Raw genomic sequence first — 15364 nt, forward strand, 5'->3', positions numbered from 1 at the left:
CCCCATGCTCATTTCCTCAGTCATAATGAACTTTCATATTCATTTTCTTTAATAATAAGAACACATACCTGTGCCTTCAAAGCTATCCACGGTGTGGCCAGGAGTGTATTCAAATCCACACAAGTTCTTTGACACCACAGCATATCTTTCATCCTCCTCCTCCTCTTCTTCCTCATCGTCTTCAGAGAGGAGTGTTGCTCCCAGATCAGAGCCCAGTGTACTCGACATGAAGTCCATCGGTGTGTTGGACACATTAGCGCTGCTCTTCATATGCCTAATTAAATGTGGGCAAACACTGTATTAATAAGCACGGTCAATCCATTAAATCCAATGGAGGTCAGATAAAGAGCGAGAAATATACAGCAAAACAAGCATTAGAATGCCGAATCAGTGGATATTCAGAAGCGTAAAGATGCAATGTGCAAAGACTATGAATGTCTGCAGTGATTTTCACTGATTACTTTCTCAGGAGTAGTGTGTGTTGTGCTAACACAATGGAGTTGTAATTGGACTGGATAAAGGATATCTGGATGGGCAGGGCTGTCAGCAACATGCCTGTTATCTCCCGCACAGCTGTCCTCCATGATGGCTCCAATCCCACGGTAGAGGAGATGCATGCATAATTACCAACTCTATTTACTGATGTCAGACCAGCATGTAAGACTTAAACCCAGTCATTACCCCCCCAACACGTGTCAGCCCCGACTTATCAAGTTCCCCTCGGTGCTTCGTCGAAAGTGTAATCAATGGTAAGAATGTTTTTTATCGTTCGCCAGAGACATTGACTGCAGGTTTGGGATGACACGAGCAAATACCAGCATCCTAAGACGTTCAAATGCTGGGCATTGTTATGCAAAACCAAAACGATGAGATGAATCGATGGAATAAAATTACAGGTTTCTCTGCAACTGTGCAAAGCGAGGAAATGGTAACACCTTTTGTACAGAAAACGACTGGCTAAAACATAGTGTGGAAAGGAATGTAAAAATCTTTGATTAAGAATCAAATTCCAATCAATAAAGAGGATGGTACAAAAACCTTTAACTGGTTTTTGAAGTCATAAACAGACTGTGAGGTTGCTATTGTACAATATGAGCAGAACTGTGTCAGGTAAGAACATAGCATATGTATTCTTGGCTTTGAAGAACTCTTTAGGTGGATAGATGAATTTTAAAATGTGTCTTAGACCAAACAGAGACTATAAAATGGATGTAATAGCACACTTAATATATGAAGCTATATATTCCTATATATATTCCTATATATATTCCTATATATATATATATATATATATATATATATATATATATATATATATATATATATGTATAAGAATATAGGAAGAAAAATATTAAGGAATGAGGAGTGAATTCTCTGGAGCTCCACAGGTTGGACAGGTAGATTTAGAATATAAAACAAACCACCGCTTTATATATTTCTAGAGAAAGTCCTATTAAATAATTGGGACAACAAGCACTCTAATGCAGTGTAAGAGACAACAGAACAAAAATATTTAGCCAATCAAGTACGATTTTTATGATCAGTGGCATGGAAGAGTCAAGTAAAACAAGAAAATAACACCATGTATCAGAAGGAAATAGAAAATTGCTACAGAACTTCAACAGGGTAGTATTAATGGAGTGGTGTTTTTGAAAACCGACTGAGAAGGGTAACATATCTTTTAGTCTACATAATAATTTAAAGAACTGGTGCTATCATTTCTGGTAACTGATAGCATGCCTGGCTTCCTGGTAAGGGATGCTTACCATGCCTGCTTGGCTACTTCATACTGGTAAGCTCTGGTGAGTTCATCTAAGTGGGCCTGCAAAATGGACTGCATTTCTTCATGGTGGGCAGAACTGAGAGAGGAAGATGAGGGCTGGCTGAAGGGAGCTGGCGAGGAGGATCTTCCTCTTAAAGGTGGAGTGGGACCTCTCTCTTCCTCTGCCTCGCTGTCCAAATCCTGGTGGCGGTAGGTCTGGATAGACATGGGAGGGGACCCAGCTGTTGCTGCTGGGGTCATGAGGAAAAGATGTGGCGTGGAGAGACAACAAATTTTGGTCGTTATGGCATTTTATGGGAAGACACAGGGAGATGCAAAGATTTTCGTATTAAGTTTTTCACATCGTGTCAGGTTACAGCCACCAGCGTTTATGTATTTGATTGGGACTTTATGTGGTAAACCACAACAAAGTAGCGCATAATCATGAAGAAGTATTTTTCAAAATTATTGAGCTGTCAGTCACCTTTTTGATCACCGCAGGCCAACTTCACTATGACTGGCATTTTCAGAATGATGTGCTCTATTATTTAGTTAGTAGTTCTTTTTGGTCTCATTTAAAGAGAGAACCTTCTTCCACATGTTTGCTCTATTCTACACATGTTTTGTGGCAAAACTTGTTAAGGCCTCCTGTATCACTTCACAGTCATGTTTGTTATTCTACTGATTATTGATTTCCGTTCTTCATCTTGTTAAGAGGACAGCTAACTCTCAGTCGGTTTACAGTCTTGTCCTGCTGTATCATACAGTGTGAGATTTTAATTGAAGGATATCAGGGTAAGGATGACTGAGTACAAATGCACACCACATTTTTCAATTTTCTTTTTCTGCAAAAACTTTGGAAAACCACATGTCCTTCCACTTTATAATTATGCACCACTTTGTGTTGGTCTATTGCGTAAGAATCCATTAAAAGATATGCTTGGAACATGGCAAAAGAAGAGTAAGCAAATGTAAGTTTTCCAAATGTGTGCAGACAACCACACATTTAAAAAGTTTTGGTAAATTTTGCCCCTGATGTTCCATTTGTTTTTTTTTTTTTTCTTTTACAATTATTTTTGTGCCTTTGGCTTGAAGAGGCAGGACTAATGAAATCTAAGTCTTACCTTCCTTTATGGTTTTCCTGTGGGTACCGATCAAGGTCAACCTCTGTGCCTGGCAGAGGGTGCATGGGTGGAGGAGGCAGGGGCACGTTTGCCCAGCAAGTCCCATTTGATTTTGAGGTTTTTGTTCCTCCCTTGATCTTCTTTTTCTTTGCAACCTTGGCACCTAAGCGTAGGAGACACACACACAAAAAAAAAACTCTGAGAAGCCACTTTGTATGCTACTCTTCAGTATCAATCTATATCAAATTTACACACATTCAAGTTTGCTTTGAAAGTTATCTTCCATCAGCGTCGACAGCTGGAATCTTTAAAAACCCCTGTCTTCCTGCTCAAAGTTCATCTCTTCCTTTTCTTTGTGCTGACAGCACATTAAAACATTTCCCAAATGTTGACATTTCTTAAACAGGCATTAAAAATCCCGCGGCAACACGCTTTAAGATGCTTCCATACGGCTCCCCTTTTTTGGTTCGCTTTATCTCTTCTGAGCCTGACATTTAGCTGAACATTGTGCAGAAGTACAAAAGTGCAGACGGATATGCCTCCGTGGCTTTACAAAACGTATATATGCTAAATAAATAACTGAGAAACGCTGAGGGATTTTCTGCCATCGCTAATCAAATTAAGCCAAAGGAATGCGTCATTGTTGCGTGACATTTCTGGGCTAGATAAGCTCTCCGGGTAGAACTGTGATGGAGACAGAAGAGTAATTAAGAGCACAGTCCTGAGGGTGCGTTTTAGCGAATATGTAAATAAATTCCTTCCTTTCTCATTTGTTCTTTCCTGGGGTTTAGCTTTTGGTGATTTTTGAACACATTTTCACGTGGCTCATACCAGCACCAGGTCGCCTGTCAGTTAGCGAGTAGCCCATGTTTGCCATTTCCTGCTGGGCCTGCAGAGACGCCTTCCAACGGGGATCTGGCCTGTCCACAGCCAGCTCATGGAAGCTGTTGGACTGAAGAATCTGAGTGGTGGCGTAAGGGGTTGGCTGGACGCCTCGCGCCGGGCTGCTGTAGCCTCCCTTCCCCATGAAGTCAATACTGCTGTAGATGGCCCCATCAGACAGCATGGTGCCTGTTTTCTCCACGGCTGCAGACGGTAAAACATCTGAGGGGAAGTGGGTTGGAGACAGAGCGGGGGGCAGCAGAATGGGCAAAAGAAAGACAACACGGAGAGATAAGTTGACATGAAGTTAACGATCTTTAAGGTCATTAACGCGCCCCGCTGTTCTGGCACGCTGCATTAGTTCAAAAAAAAAAAAAAAGGCGATTCCAAAACAGAGTTGATATAAATGAAAGTGATTATCAACAAGCGTAATTAGCATGCAACGCTCGGTGGGAGCCTGGTGGAGTGTTCACAAGAGGGGATATTCAAACCGCGCTAACCTTCAGCTCCACTGTTTTTCACAGAAAAGAAGCTGGCAGCTCACTAGTTTAAATCATAGCACTCAAATTAAAACCACGAACCTGGAGTATCAATCTCATGCAAGCTCGGAAAATGCACAACATCAGGAAAAGGGCTGCCAAAAAATATATATAAACAGCAAAAAAATTAAGCCAAATATCAAGCTTGTCAAATCAAATCAGGAGAATGCAACCCCTCAGAGGCTCTGTTAATTCGGATGCATGTGTTTGCAAATGCGATGTGCTGTCATGATGCTTCCCAAAGGATGAACGTCAAAACTGTCCACCAAGGCATTGCTAATACCGCATCTGCCATCCCCTCTCTCTACGCTGCTTGTGTTTCTTACCTCCTCGGCCAAAGTTGTTGCCACCCTTTGGACTCCCTAAGCCTCCGTTTGCTGGGAGGCTTGTAGAAGGCCACGAGTCAGCCAACCAGGGAAGGCCCGGATCGCCCGCTTTCAAAAGCCCCGGGCGACTGTAATGAGGACGTTTGGAGTTGGACAAAAAAAAAAAAAAAAAACACAGGAATGAGAGGGTGGGAGAAGCTGTTACATTGTTACTCAGCTTCCCATATGCAACGGTGATGCTCATTTTCTTCCTGCTGCATCAACAACAAATTGATGTGAAAACTCATTCAGCATATTCTCGACCGTGCAGCCGCCCCACCACAGAGGCAACAATAAACAACAGAGAGACACAAAATGGCAAGTCTATAAATCAGCCCCTCCCCCATCCGCCCCCCATTACGGATTCAACCCCCCCCCCCCTCCTCTTCACCTCGCTCTCCCCCTCGAGAAACACGGCAGGTCTAAACACACACTAAATCCACTTTAGAGCCTTAGCACAACAGAAATTTACATTTTAAATTGAGAATCATAGACAGCCTCTGGCAGATCAGCCACACCGGAGTGCCGTCTCTATGGCAACAGAGACAGCGAATAGCCTATTTGGTGGTTTAGGAAAAACTAGTAAGTCATTTTGTGCTTATTAAAAATCAGATCAGGTAAGAATGCATACATTTAAGATAAAGGTGGGAAAGTTGTAAGTTGGACTGAGAGGTGTGGGGGAAAAAACCCCAAAACAAAACAAACAAACAAAAAAAACCAATTACCTGCCCTTTCAAATGAGTTACAGTGAAAATGGCAAGACACTGCTGATGCCTGCACTTTCAACAAACATTCTGTGCTCATATGCTTTATGTGCTACTATATAGTGAATTTTTCATTAGGTTCTACTCTCCAGGAAACAGAGCCGGCTTTTACTTGGAACATTTCTGCTGCAATGTGATTAGAGCAAGAAATGTTTAAAGAAACCAGGTCATGACCAGACTTTCAGATTTTCAGCTCAATTTAGAAATTCAAAAATCAAATCTTTTTATGTGAACGCGCGATGCAGAAGCACGCAGTGCAGAAGCTGTTGCTGAAGGAATTTCAGTGTGGTGTCTCAAGTTGACTTCTGATTTATAGGTTTATATTGGCAGTAAACTAAAGGTTTTCCACAAGTTTTATTTTTATTTATTTTTATCAGTAAGGACTGCATTTGATTATCTCGCTACACTTAGGCTGGCCACACCGTATGTCAAATTTATCTTTTAAAACCGAAAAAAAGGAAATTCTTCATATTTCCAAAAAATGTTTCTTAAAAAGCATGTCATTTCCATTTCATAAAACCACTTTCATTGTATGTTGTCCCTTCATATGAGCTGGAGTTATAGTTTTAATTCTGAACTCTTTGTCTTTACTATTGAATAGAAGTGAAGCTCTTTTTTATAATGGCTTCTCTTTTACACACACAAAGAGACCTAAGCTAAAAATATGAATATTTAATGACTGTAAGTGTGTGGCAGGAAAGCTATAAAAATTATTGTAGTTCTTAGCGAGAGATCAGAATCAGCTAAAATTGTTAGTGGGAAAAAATATTGGTTTTACAAGAAAAGCTTTACAGAAAATATCCCAGTGGACAAAAATTTTCACTGGAGATTTTTAGAATGAAAAGCACCACTTAGAAGAGTCTCCAGGTCCGACTTGCTGCTCTTTTACATCTATGTTCTGCACTATACGTACCATGACTGTCTGCTGTGCTGAGTTTTTTTAAACATCACATTCATCTCCTCTCCTTTACCCCTGCGACCTCTCACTCTGCCAGCAACCTCGACACAAGCAGAGAGAGGCAGCGACTGAAACAGCTGCCCACCTGCATTAATTGCTAGCACTCACTTCAAAGGAGTGATTAATGATTTCATCAAGCGAACACCAGTGCGAATCATACACCGATACAGTATGAATAAGCAGGGGAGAAGGGAGTATGCAAATTCCATTCATCACAAGAGAACTCTTCATTTCAGGTTTTACAATGGGGCTCGAGCCAACGAGAACACTCGCGCTACATGGCGCTGAAATGTCAGCAGGAAAACTCCTTCAGCGTGAGCTCCTCGGTTTGAAAAATTTAAACTCTCACCTTCCATTTCTGATTAGGCCTCGGTCTCTTTGGAAAGTAACTTGAAGGAAAAAAAAAAAAGTGAGAACAGAGAGAAAGAATTAATCTGCAGTCTTGTCCATTGTGGAGCAGCTCAAGAGTTTCTTTTTTATTAACACACAATATGGAGACGTACCAGCTCGAGTAAAGGTGAAAGACTGAACTGTAATTCAAAAAGACAAGAAAGTGGGGTGAAATAGTATAGAAGATGATTCATGAATTTCAAGTATACATATAAATCAGAAACCACTGGGCTATAGCTAAAGCAAATAAAATTCAAATGATTATCTTCATTTTGTCATGTTTATTTGTGTCTTATGACAATCAGACTGTAACAACAATTAAGGTGAATCTTCATACTAGCATTGAGTTGCAATAATTATCTTTACATGGCACAAAATTCAGCTTCCTAAAAGACAGCAAAACCAGAAATTTCAAGTAAGATATGATCATGTGTCTGTATGTTTTATGTGAAATCTTATGTTATTGTAGGAAAATCTTCCATAAATTTATAAACAGCTATATTGTGAGTGAAAAAGGGCAAAGAACTGTGAATATACAGTATATACAGGTATATAGCAATGTAACCAGCGGGAGTGTCTTAATCTGGTCCCACATATCCGATCAAGGTCCTTATGAAGATATTCTACAATGTAACATATCTTGTAGCTACCTTTTATGTGGCCAATTTTAAGCTTAAAAAGAATTTTACACTTTATAACATTTGTGACAGAGAGACTGTAGTTGCTGCAGATTCATTTCTGTCTGTGTCATGTGACCTGTAATCTGTGGCAAACATGCCTAGCTAAAAACCTGCTCAAAACGTTTTAACACATTCCAAAAAAAGTGCTTGATGAAAAGAGTTCCTGTTGCTTTATCCACGCATAATTAACTGGAACTGCATTAAAATATGCTATAAGATTAACTGTTAACGGGAAGTAAACATGCCAATGTTAGCTTAGCACATAAAGAAACCTCATCGGCAGGAGCAATGTGTAAATATATTGAAAACTACAGTAGCTGTTTGTGTTGGGACAGATGTATTAATAGCAATAGAAGAAAAATAATGCTATTAGCTTTCTTAAGCTAACAGTGTGTTGGAGCAGAATGTCCTACAAAAACTCCTGGTGTAATAAAATCTGTCATTCTCTGGAAAAAAAAGAGAAGAAATAGCAGTATAATGTACATCAGTGATAAGTGAGCTGAGATGTAAACAACCTAAACATGTAGTGTGATGATGTCTATTGAGAAATTTCAGTGCTATTTAAAGCTAGTGTTTCTAAACTTAGACTACACAAGACATTGATTTAATGAAATGTGGTACTGGGACTGTGTGAGCTAATGCTTATTCTTAAATGACTGATTTGTATCGGGACATTCCTGGTAAACATGATGTCTTAGAATGCAGATGAACACATTTAATTGGATAGATGGGATGATATAAATCCCTACTGAATTTTGGTAATTAATCAGTCTCTAAATAATGAGTACAAGCTGTAGCCCCATAATCATAAATGCATAAGGCTTGGGGGTTGATCTGTGGAATAGTAAGAGATTTTTTTTTAATACCTAAACTTAGACGTACCTAATGTTAATAGACAAACACCACCAGCCGTGGTCTGATAATGGAAATAGATGTTAAATTACTTATCTCGCATGAATGTATCAGAGTGTTGAGGTGCTGATGGAACTCAGCAGAGCTGATGCACATGGCTGCACAGTGAATTAAAGTAAATAGGGCCTATTTCCATCTGTGTAGAATATATTTTCTTTTGTTCTGCATTTTAGCCACCTCAAATGGAGCCACATCTGTGACGACATCAGCTTCCGCTGCAGGCAAGAGACCTACTGAGCTTTGAGATTTTGTGTTGATTTAGAAGCATGAGGGCAGTTTTTTTTACCTGCATAGTTGCTTAGTCCTTTCCTCTTTTTTCTCCTCCAGTAGAGCCAAGCACTGAAGCCCATGAGGACAATCCAGCAGGCCCCTCCCAAACCAGCGATGAAAGCTGGCTGCTTCACCACATCTGAGATGCTGTTGTTGCCCTCCGATCCTGTCATCACATCCTTCAGTTCTCCACCTGAAGGCACAGCAGAAGTTTCACATGCACACAGACGGAAAAGACACAAGGGGTACATCTGAATGCCAAATGATGCCTCAGTGAAAACAAAAAATGAATATCACACAGTTTAGCTGTCATGAGGAAGAATAACACAAACCCTCTGCATACTATGAAAGTACAGTAAAAAAGAGACAATATATTTATATATATATTCTTTGTATATATATTTGGAGGGGAATGAAAATTCTGAATATTCAGTACAAAGACAATCATGACAACTTCTCGAACAGGTGGACAGCAAGGGAGGTCAACCGAAAACAAGGGAAAAAAAATCTGTGAGAAAAAAACAAAATAAGAAAAAATAAAACAGCATCAGTGCATCCAATATAGACTTAATCAATTCAGCGGTGCACTTATCAACTTGAGCTGCAAGACATGAGATTGACAGAGCAGCTCCGACAGAGTTTGATTTTTCTGTTGCAGCTACTGTGCTGTGAAATTAGATTCACAGTCTCCAGCAGCAGAACCTCCCCTTTCAAACACACACACTCACGCACGCACCCCCGCACGCCCGCACACACACACGCAAAAACGAACGTACACTCTCCATCATTAAGCTTCAGTCCACCGACCTGCTTCCCCTTCTCTGTGTGTTAAGGGTGTTATTATATATCAGTCAAAAGTCATAGATGAAGAGCATCTGGCCTGGTCTACGATATTGATTCAGGGCTTATATAGTCTGGGCGTCCTTTGGCTATTTCAGAAGATGTGATAGGCTGATAAGCTCCTACAAAAACACAGCCTTCAATGTGTTAGCACCAGCTGCCCACATATTGAGGAGGATTATTGATATGGCTAACAGTACTTGGCACGGTGTTACCAGACACTACACTTAATGAATCACTATTGATTTCTCCACAGATGCCTGTGTTGTAAAGCGCAATCTTCTTTCTTCTGGGGCGATAAATTGCTAAATCATTTTTCCAGACTCCTGATCTGCTATAGAGACCCAGGTACCCCCCATTATAAGGTCATTTCATTTGACCCCAGGATTGGGAGTGGGACTGGATTACCCAAAATGATGAGCTGGGGTTTGCTTCTGACCCCCACCCCAGCGCTGGTGCCTGCCGCCACCTCCACGCGGTACTGCACTCCAGCCTGAAGACCCCCGACGACAACTGAACGGATGGTCGCGTCCACAGACTTGTTGACGTGAAGGCGTGTATCGTTGGCCAAACACCAGATCTGACACAGACAGACGCAGCAGACAGAATTCAGTGTAATGTTTTGTTACACATGACTGAGAAAAGTGAGTCTGGGTGGGGAGGGGTGAGCAGCGCCTACCTTGTACTCCTGGATGATGCCGTTCTGTTGGTCGGAGGGAGGGGGGTCCCATGACACGCTGATGGATGTGCTGTTATGGCTCCCCACCGTCAACACCGCCACTTGCTGTGGAGGGGCACTAGGAGCTAAAGGTTCAGAGTGGGGATCAGTGTGAGCTACAACATCTAGCAAACATATTCACAACCCTTTTATCTAACTACAATATATTTCATTGGAATTTTATAAATATCTGCAACACCTCCAGAGTTACAACTGGAGTCCTGGATGCTTCTCTGTTTAATGCATCTTATTTAGGAGTAAATAGAGCACATATGGGTCAATGGGCCTTTTAGGTTTTAACTTGTAAAAACCAAAAAGAGTCATTTTCATCTTCTGCTGTGAAAATTCAGTGAAATTATTTCATGACAAGAAAGTAACTCATATTAAAAACCTGCACTTGTTATTAAATCTACATTTAAAAACATTAGTTGGTTCTTTATTATTTTTAGTCAAAGGAGTAAAGAGGTCCAAATAGCCACTTCCACATAAAAAACAGTTTTAAGAAAAATGCGAGGAAATAACTTATTGATATTAAAAAGGAAACAAGGTCTTGAATATTTCTTATCATGTTAAAGTAGAAATTATCTCACTCTCTGCCCCAATTCATATTCATACAGTAAGTCCCACAACAAGGTACTTCCAAAGATAGCCTGGCAGATGGGCTCTAAAACAATTCATCTCACAGAGTAGAAGATTCCAATATCTTAATGGCATCCTGAGTTATACAGGCCAAGTGTTTGAGGTCCAAAATGTGCTTTTCTTAATTGCAAAAATGACAGCCATTCCAAGTAGATCAGCAAGTTTAGATATGAACACACACACCCATGCCAAGAAAAAGATGAGATGGTTCATCGCCACAAATATGGAGCCCTATGGGGAAAAAATTTAACTCTCTTGTTAATAAGTCAGGTTTCATTCTTTAAAAAAATATATATTTTAAAGCACCAAATTAGCCAGGTAACCTATTTGAAGAGATCAAAGATTTAGAGGGAAAATAGGTGGGAGAGAGGCAAGCATGGGGTTTGCACAACTAAACAAATCATCTCCTCTTGCTGAAAAAAGGGCAGTTCCAGGCACATGGAGTAGTTTCTCATAATTTCCATTAAAGTAGCGTTATGTTCTGACTGAGAGGATAAGAGAACTACTCTGACCCCGATTAAGAGGCAGTAAAATAATAACTCTCTCTGCACTGTAGCCAGATAGCGTGCAAGGCTGGCACTTTTAAAGCTGCGTGGAGAGGCCAGAGCAGGTGATGCATTATCTTGGCCAGACTGCAGATGTGAGTCCATATCCACAGATGGACTTGCATCTGAAAATGAGCAGGTAGGAAGCACAAACAAGTATGTTTCAGAGGAAACATTAAGTCCTGTAGGGCTTGTATTAGGCATGAGAGCTCAGCATCTGGCTTTGCTCATAATACAATACCAACTTGATTCAGTTAGTTTGTAGTTAAAGAGAGGTTTCTGACAGACATAACATCCCTGCAGAGTATTTGGCAGCATGGCAATAAATTTTCCCTCATCATACGATATCATCTAATACTTTTACCGAAATATTTCAAAATACATTGTTGCATTTATACATTTAGTTGTTTTTAATGGAGAGACTTACTAGGACAACTAAGCAAATGGACACACATATACTCAGTCTTGTACAATATAACTGTCTACACTCATCACATAAACAAGGTATACCTTTAATGTGTTGTTGTTTATGATATAGCCTTTAAAAAAGTATGTGGTCCCCTTACACTTTTATTTCTGTATTTACATTTTTAAAGTTTTTTTCACATTTTTATGAAGGATGAGTCCAATGTCATTATCCATGCCCATGCCTGATTACTGCTTGCTCTGTAGAAGCAAGAAATCACTTCAACAGATCTTATTTGGCAATAGAATGCAGGCTCAAGTATCTTAAAAAGCCAGACGCCATGTGCGTTCAATACGAAACAACGTCGCTGACATCTAGTCTGAAAAGCCATTTCTGAGGCTTTGAGACTACAGCAAATCACATTGTGTCAGATTATTTGTAAGTGAAATAAAAATGCGACAGTGGTAATCCTGTGGAGAAGATGCTAGCCAACCAATAATTACTCCAAAACATAGCATCCGCAGAAAATTGAAAGGTTAGAAACTGCGGCTCATAAAGAACATAAAGATCTGTCGCACATTTGCAAAAAAGTGCAAAGAACAAAACATCCTGATGATTGCCAAGACTTTGAGAAAAAAATCAGTGGAACAACTTTAGAGGTAGTTTGATGATCTTCGATTGATTTGCTCCTTCAAACCTGGACATTTTGAAATATGGAGATGATAGTTGTTGCTGCCAAGGGTTTGATCAAGTTTTTATATTAAGGAAACAATTACTTTCTAAAACACCCAGGTTAGTCAGTCATTTTCAGGTCATAAGATTTCCTTAAGCATTTAACTATGGCAGAAAAGAAAAAAACAAAGCAAGAAAATTCACCCTTACCACTCCCAAAATAATCTATATTTATTCAATTGATACTTTTCTGCAGCATTGTAGTTAAATAACTGAATACAAAACTGTTTGATAGGTATGCTGCTATGTTTTTGGCATTGGTACATGTAATGTTCAAAATATTACAAATCTACTTTGTCATTATTCTTTAAGCAAAAAATTATTATTCCTACAAAAAAAAGTAATCAAACTATTTGCTCAGACATGCAATCTGTTCCACTCTGTAGTTCAAAGAAAATGAGATCATGCCATATAAGGAATTTAACATAGGACTACTTGTATTTCTAATTATCAATGAAAATGCACCATTAGGCAAATCCTTTCCCTTCTTGCTTTCAGATTTCATTTCAGATAACCTGCCTCAAGAAGATGGAGATTTTCCAGTCACGTAAAAACGCTCTGCATTAGAAGACAGGAAGCATTAAGTATAGTACTGAAACCCTTAGAGGTATGAGGAGACTCCTTCAAGATGAATAATGGCTACAATACCAGTAATGACTCAAGATAACATTACTAGAAATGATCACAACAGCGCAAAATGTCAAAGAGCATCTTTCTTGTCTGCATGTATCAGACTAATAACCAGCGTAGCTGTTGGCTTATTTGAAAGAATTCATGCGTTTAAGAGAACATTTTTTATTTACTCAGCTGTGCAGTTAAACTAAAGCCTCTAAAGCTGCTTAATGTTCTGATGTACAGGGCATGGGGCCGTTAGCATAATTGGTTTTGGGAAAAATTGCAAACTAATTGTTAGTTTGCAGGTACAAGCAATGAGTACCATACAAGGGGGCTGGTAAGTGTATTTCTATAAGGTTTATTCCATAACAGATGCCCATGTCTTTCCTCTTGCAAAATAAAAAAACAACAACCAAATTTTAAACATTTATCTGTCATTCTCTTCTTCAGAATTACAGGTGACTCTTTCCCTAGTACATTATTATTTCTTTTAATTTGTCAATGACAGTGTTGGAAAGCCTGAGGCTCCTATAGATGACAGTGATGGAAATAAAAGCCTGACCAACAATTCACTTAAGTGCTTTAAAGATCAATGAACCTAGCAAACATTTTCCCTTTTATCATTTCATTAGGTATCACAGCCCAGGAGTAGGGTTTTTTTTTTATTTATTACCTTGAGACATAATCAGGTTTTGCAGAAGGAGAGCCAAGCTGCCAATGTGTCTTTGAAGTAGAACAAGTGCCTTTTACTGATATTTCTGCAAAATTCTACTATTCACATCTTGGGCTCTGGATAATGGGTGGATCAATCCTTTGCTTCCAATACCACAACACCTCATTCCCAGTATCTCAAGTAAATACAGCATGTGTCCCAGTGGGAAAAAACCCTCCAGTGATCCTGTGTGGCCATTTTAATTGGGCCCCAGTGAGGTGAGGCTTTCTTTCTGCATCAGTTGTTGGTATAGTTTTAGCTCGCCTTTCTTCTGGGAGGCCTTGTGATCTTTTCACGGTCAAACACAAGCACATTGGACAAATATCTTTAAACGTCAATGATCTCGTCCCCAGCTTTGTCAAAGTGCAAACTGCTTCTGCTGCAGTCCAAGTGACATACCTGATCGCAGAGAACTGAAGTTTCCTTTGAGTCACTCAGAGGTAAAACGGGTAATGTGAATGAGTCATGATAATTCATTCTTATCCTTGGGGAGAATCGTTTGTAAGCGAGGCGCTGGCCGTGTTCTAAGCATGCTGTAGGTCCAATTATATTAGATAATTCAAGAGCATGTCAGCAGATCCAGTGACTGCTCAAAGGATACTCAGAAAAAGGACTGGACTTTGGATTAATTTTTACTATGAACACCTAAATATCTGCTTTACTGTATGTATTGTTCTTTTATATGAATGTTCATTATTCTATGTTTCCCAACCTATATGAACCATAAGGAATAAACTGTTTGTTTACAAATATTTTAGATATTCAAAGTAATGCAAAAGTAAACATAACCCATTTTTTTACTTCTATGTCTCTGCTGAAATAAAGTGTTTCCACAAGATGATGGTGCTACAACCATGTTTCACAGTGGAGTGTTAAGGGTTATGTGCATTTTTATTTTTGCCCAACACATAAGGTTTACAAACAGATCAAAAATGTAAATTTTGATCTTATCCGACAAGAGAACTTTAACCAATAAGATAACATTCTAACAATTGTGTCTGTAACTTGTTTAATATGTAGTTTGGTATACTCTTCTACTCAGCAAATTCATAAGGGTGTATCAATAAAACAAAATTGATAACTATATTATGATGTAACTATATATGTTAACTGAGAACAAGAACTCTGTTGTAACTATAATGTTTGTTAATGTCTATAATTTAACTTAATTTATATAGAACCTTTTTTGTTATACTGACCACGTAAAGTGGCTTACACAAGAGCCACATTCACCCAATCGCACTCACACACCTGCAAAAGTTTATATACATACACAGGTCGTTTGACAACTTGTAGTTATGTGCTTTGCACAGGGAGCCACTCCCTCTGTCAGCAGAGTTATGGAGGCCTGTGCTTTGTCCTCAAATTCTTTTTCCTTGTTTTAAATTAACTCCTCAATGTCAACCAAGCTGCCTTTTCCTGCCTCGTTACTAAAGTTTCTACCTCCACACACACTCTCTTCCACACAATTACTGTGTCCTGTGGCAAGCTATAATGGCACCTTCCGGCTT

The 15364-nt window shown here is 39.4% G+C and overlaps 1 protein-coding gene across 1 annotated transcript in view; it reads right to left on the minus strand.

Moving 5' to 3' along the window:
• Positions 1 to 15364, minus strand: part of LOC116728562 (roundabout homolog 2-like) — a 92667-nt gene that overhangs the window by 9627 nt on the left and 67676 nt on the right. The window contains 11 exon segments of the mRNA XM_032576780.1: positions 69 to 274; positions 1767 to 1999; positions 2001 to 2013; positions 2887 to 3049; positions 3718 to 3990; positions 4634 to 4761; positions 6744 to 6783; positions 6898 to 6924; positions 8663 to 8839; positions 9895 to 10066; positions 10166 to 10290. Coding sequence (XP_032432671.1) covers positions 69 to 274; positions 1767 to 1999; positions 2001 to 2013; positions 2887 to 3049; positions 3718 to 3990; positions 4634 to 4761; positions 6744 to 6783; positions 6898 to 6924; positions 8663 to 8839; positions 9895 to 10066; positions 10166 to 10290 — 1557 coding nt within the window.

Source organism: Xiphophorus hellerii, chromosome 11 (genome assembly GCF_003331165.1).
Source record: "Xiphophorus hellerii strain 12219 chromosome 11, Xiphophorus_hellerii-4.1, whole genome shotgun sequence".
NCBI lineage: Eukaryota > Metazoa > Chordata > Actinopteri > Cyprinodontiformes > Poeciliidae > Xiphophorus > Xiphophorus hellerii.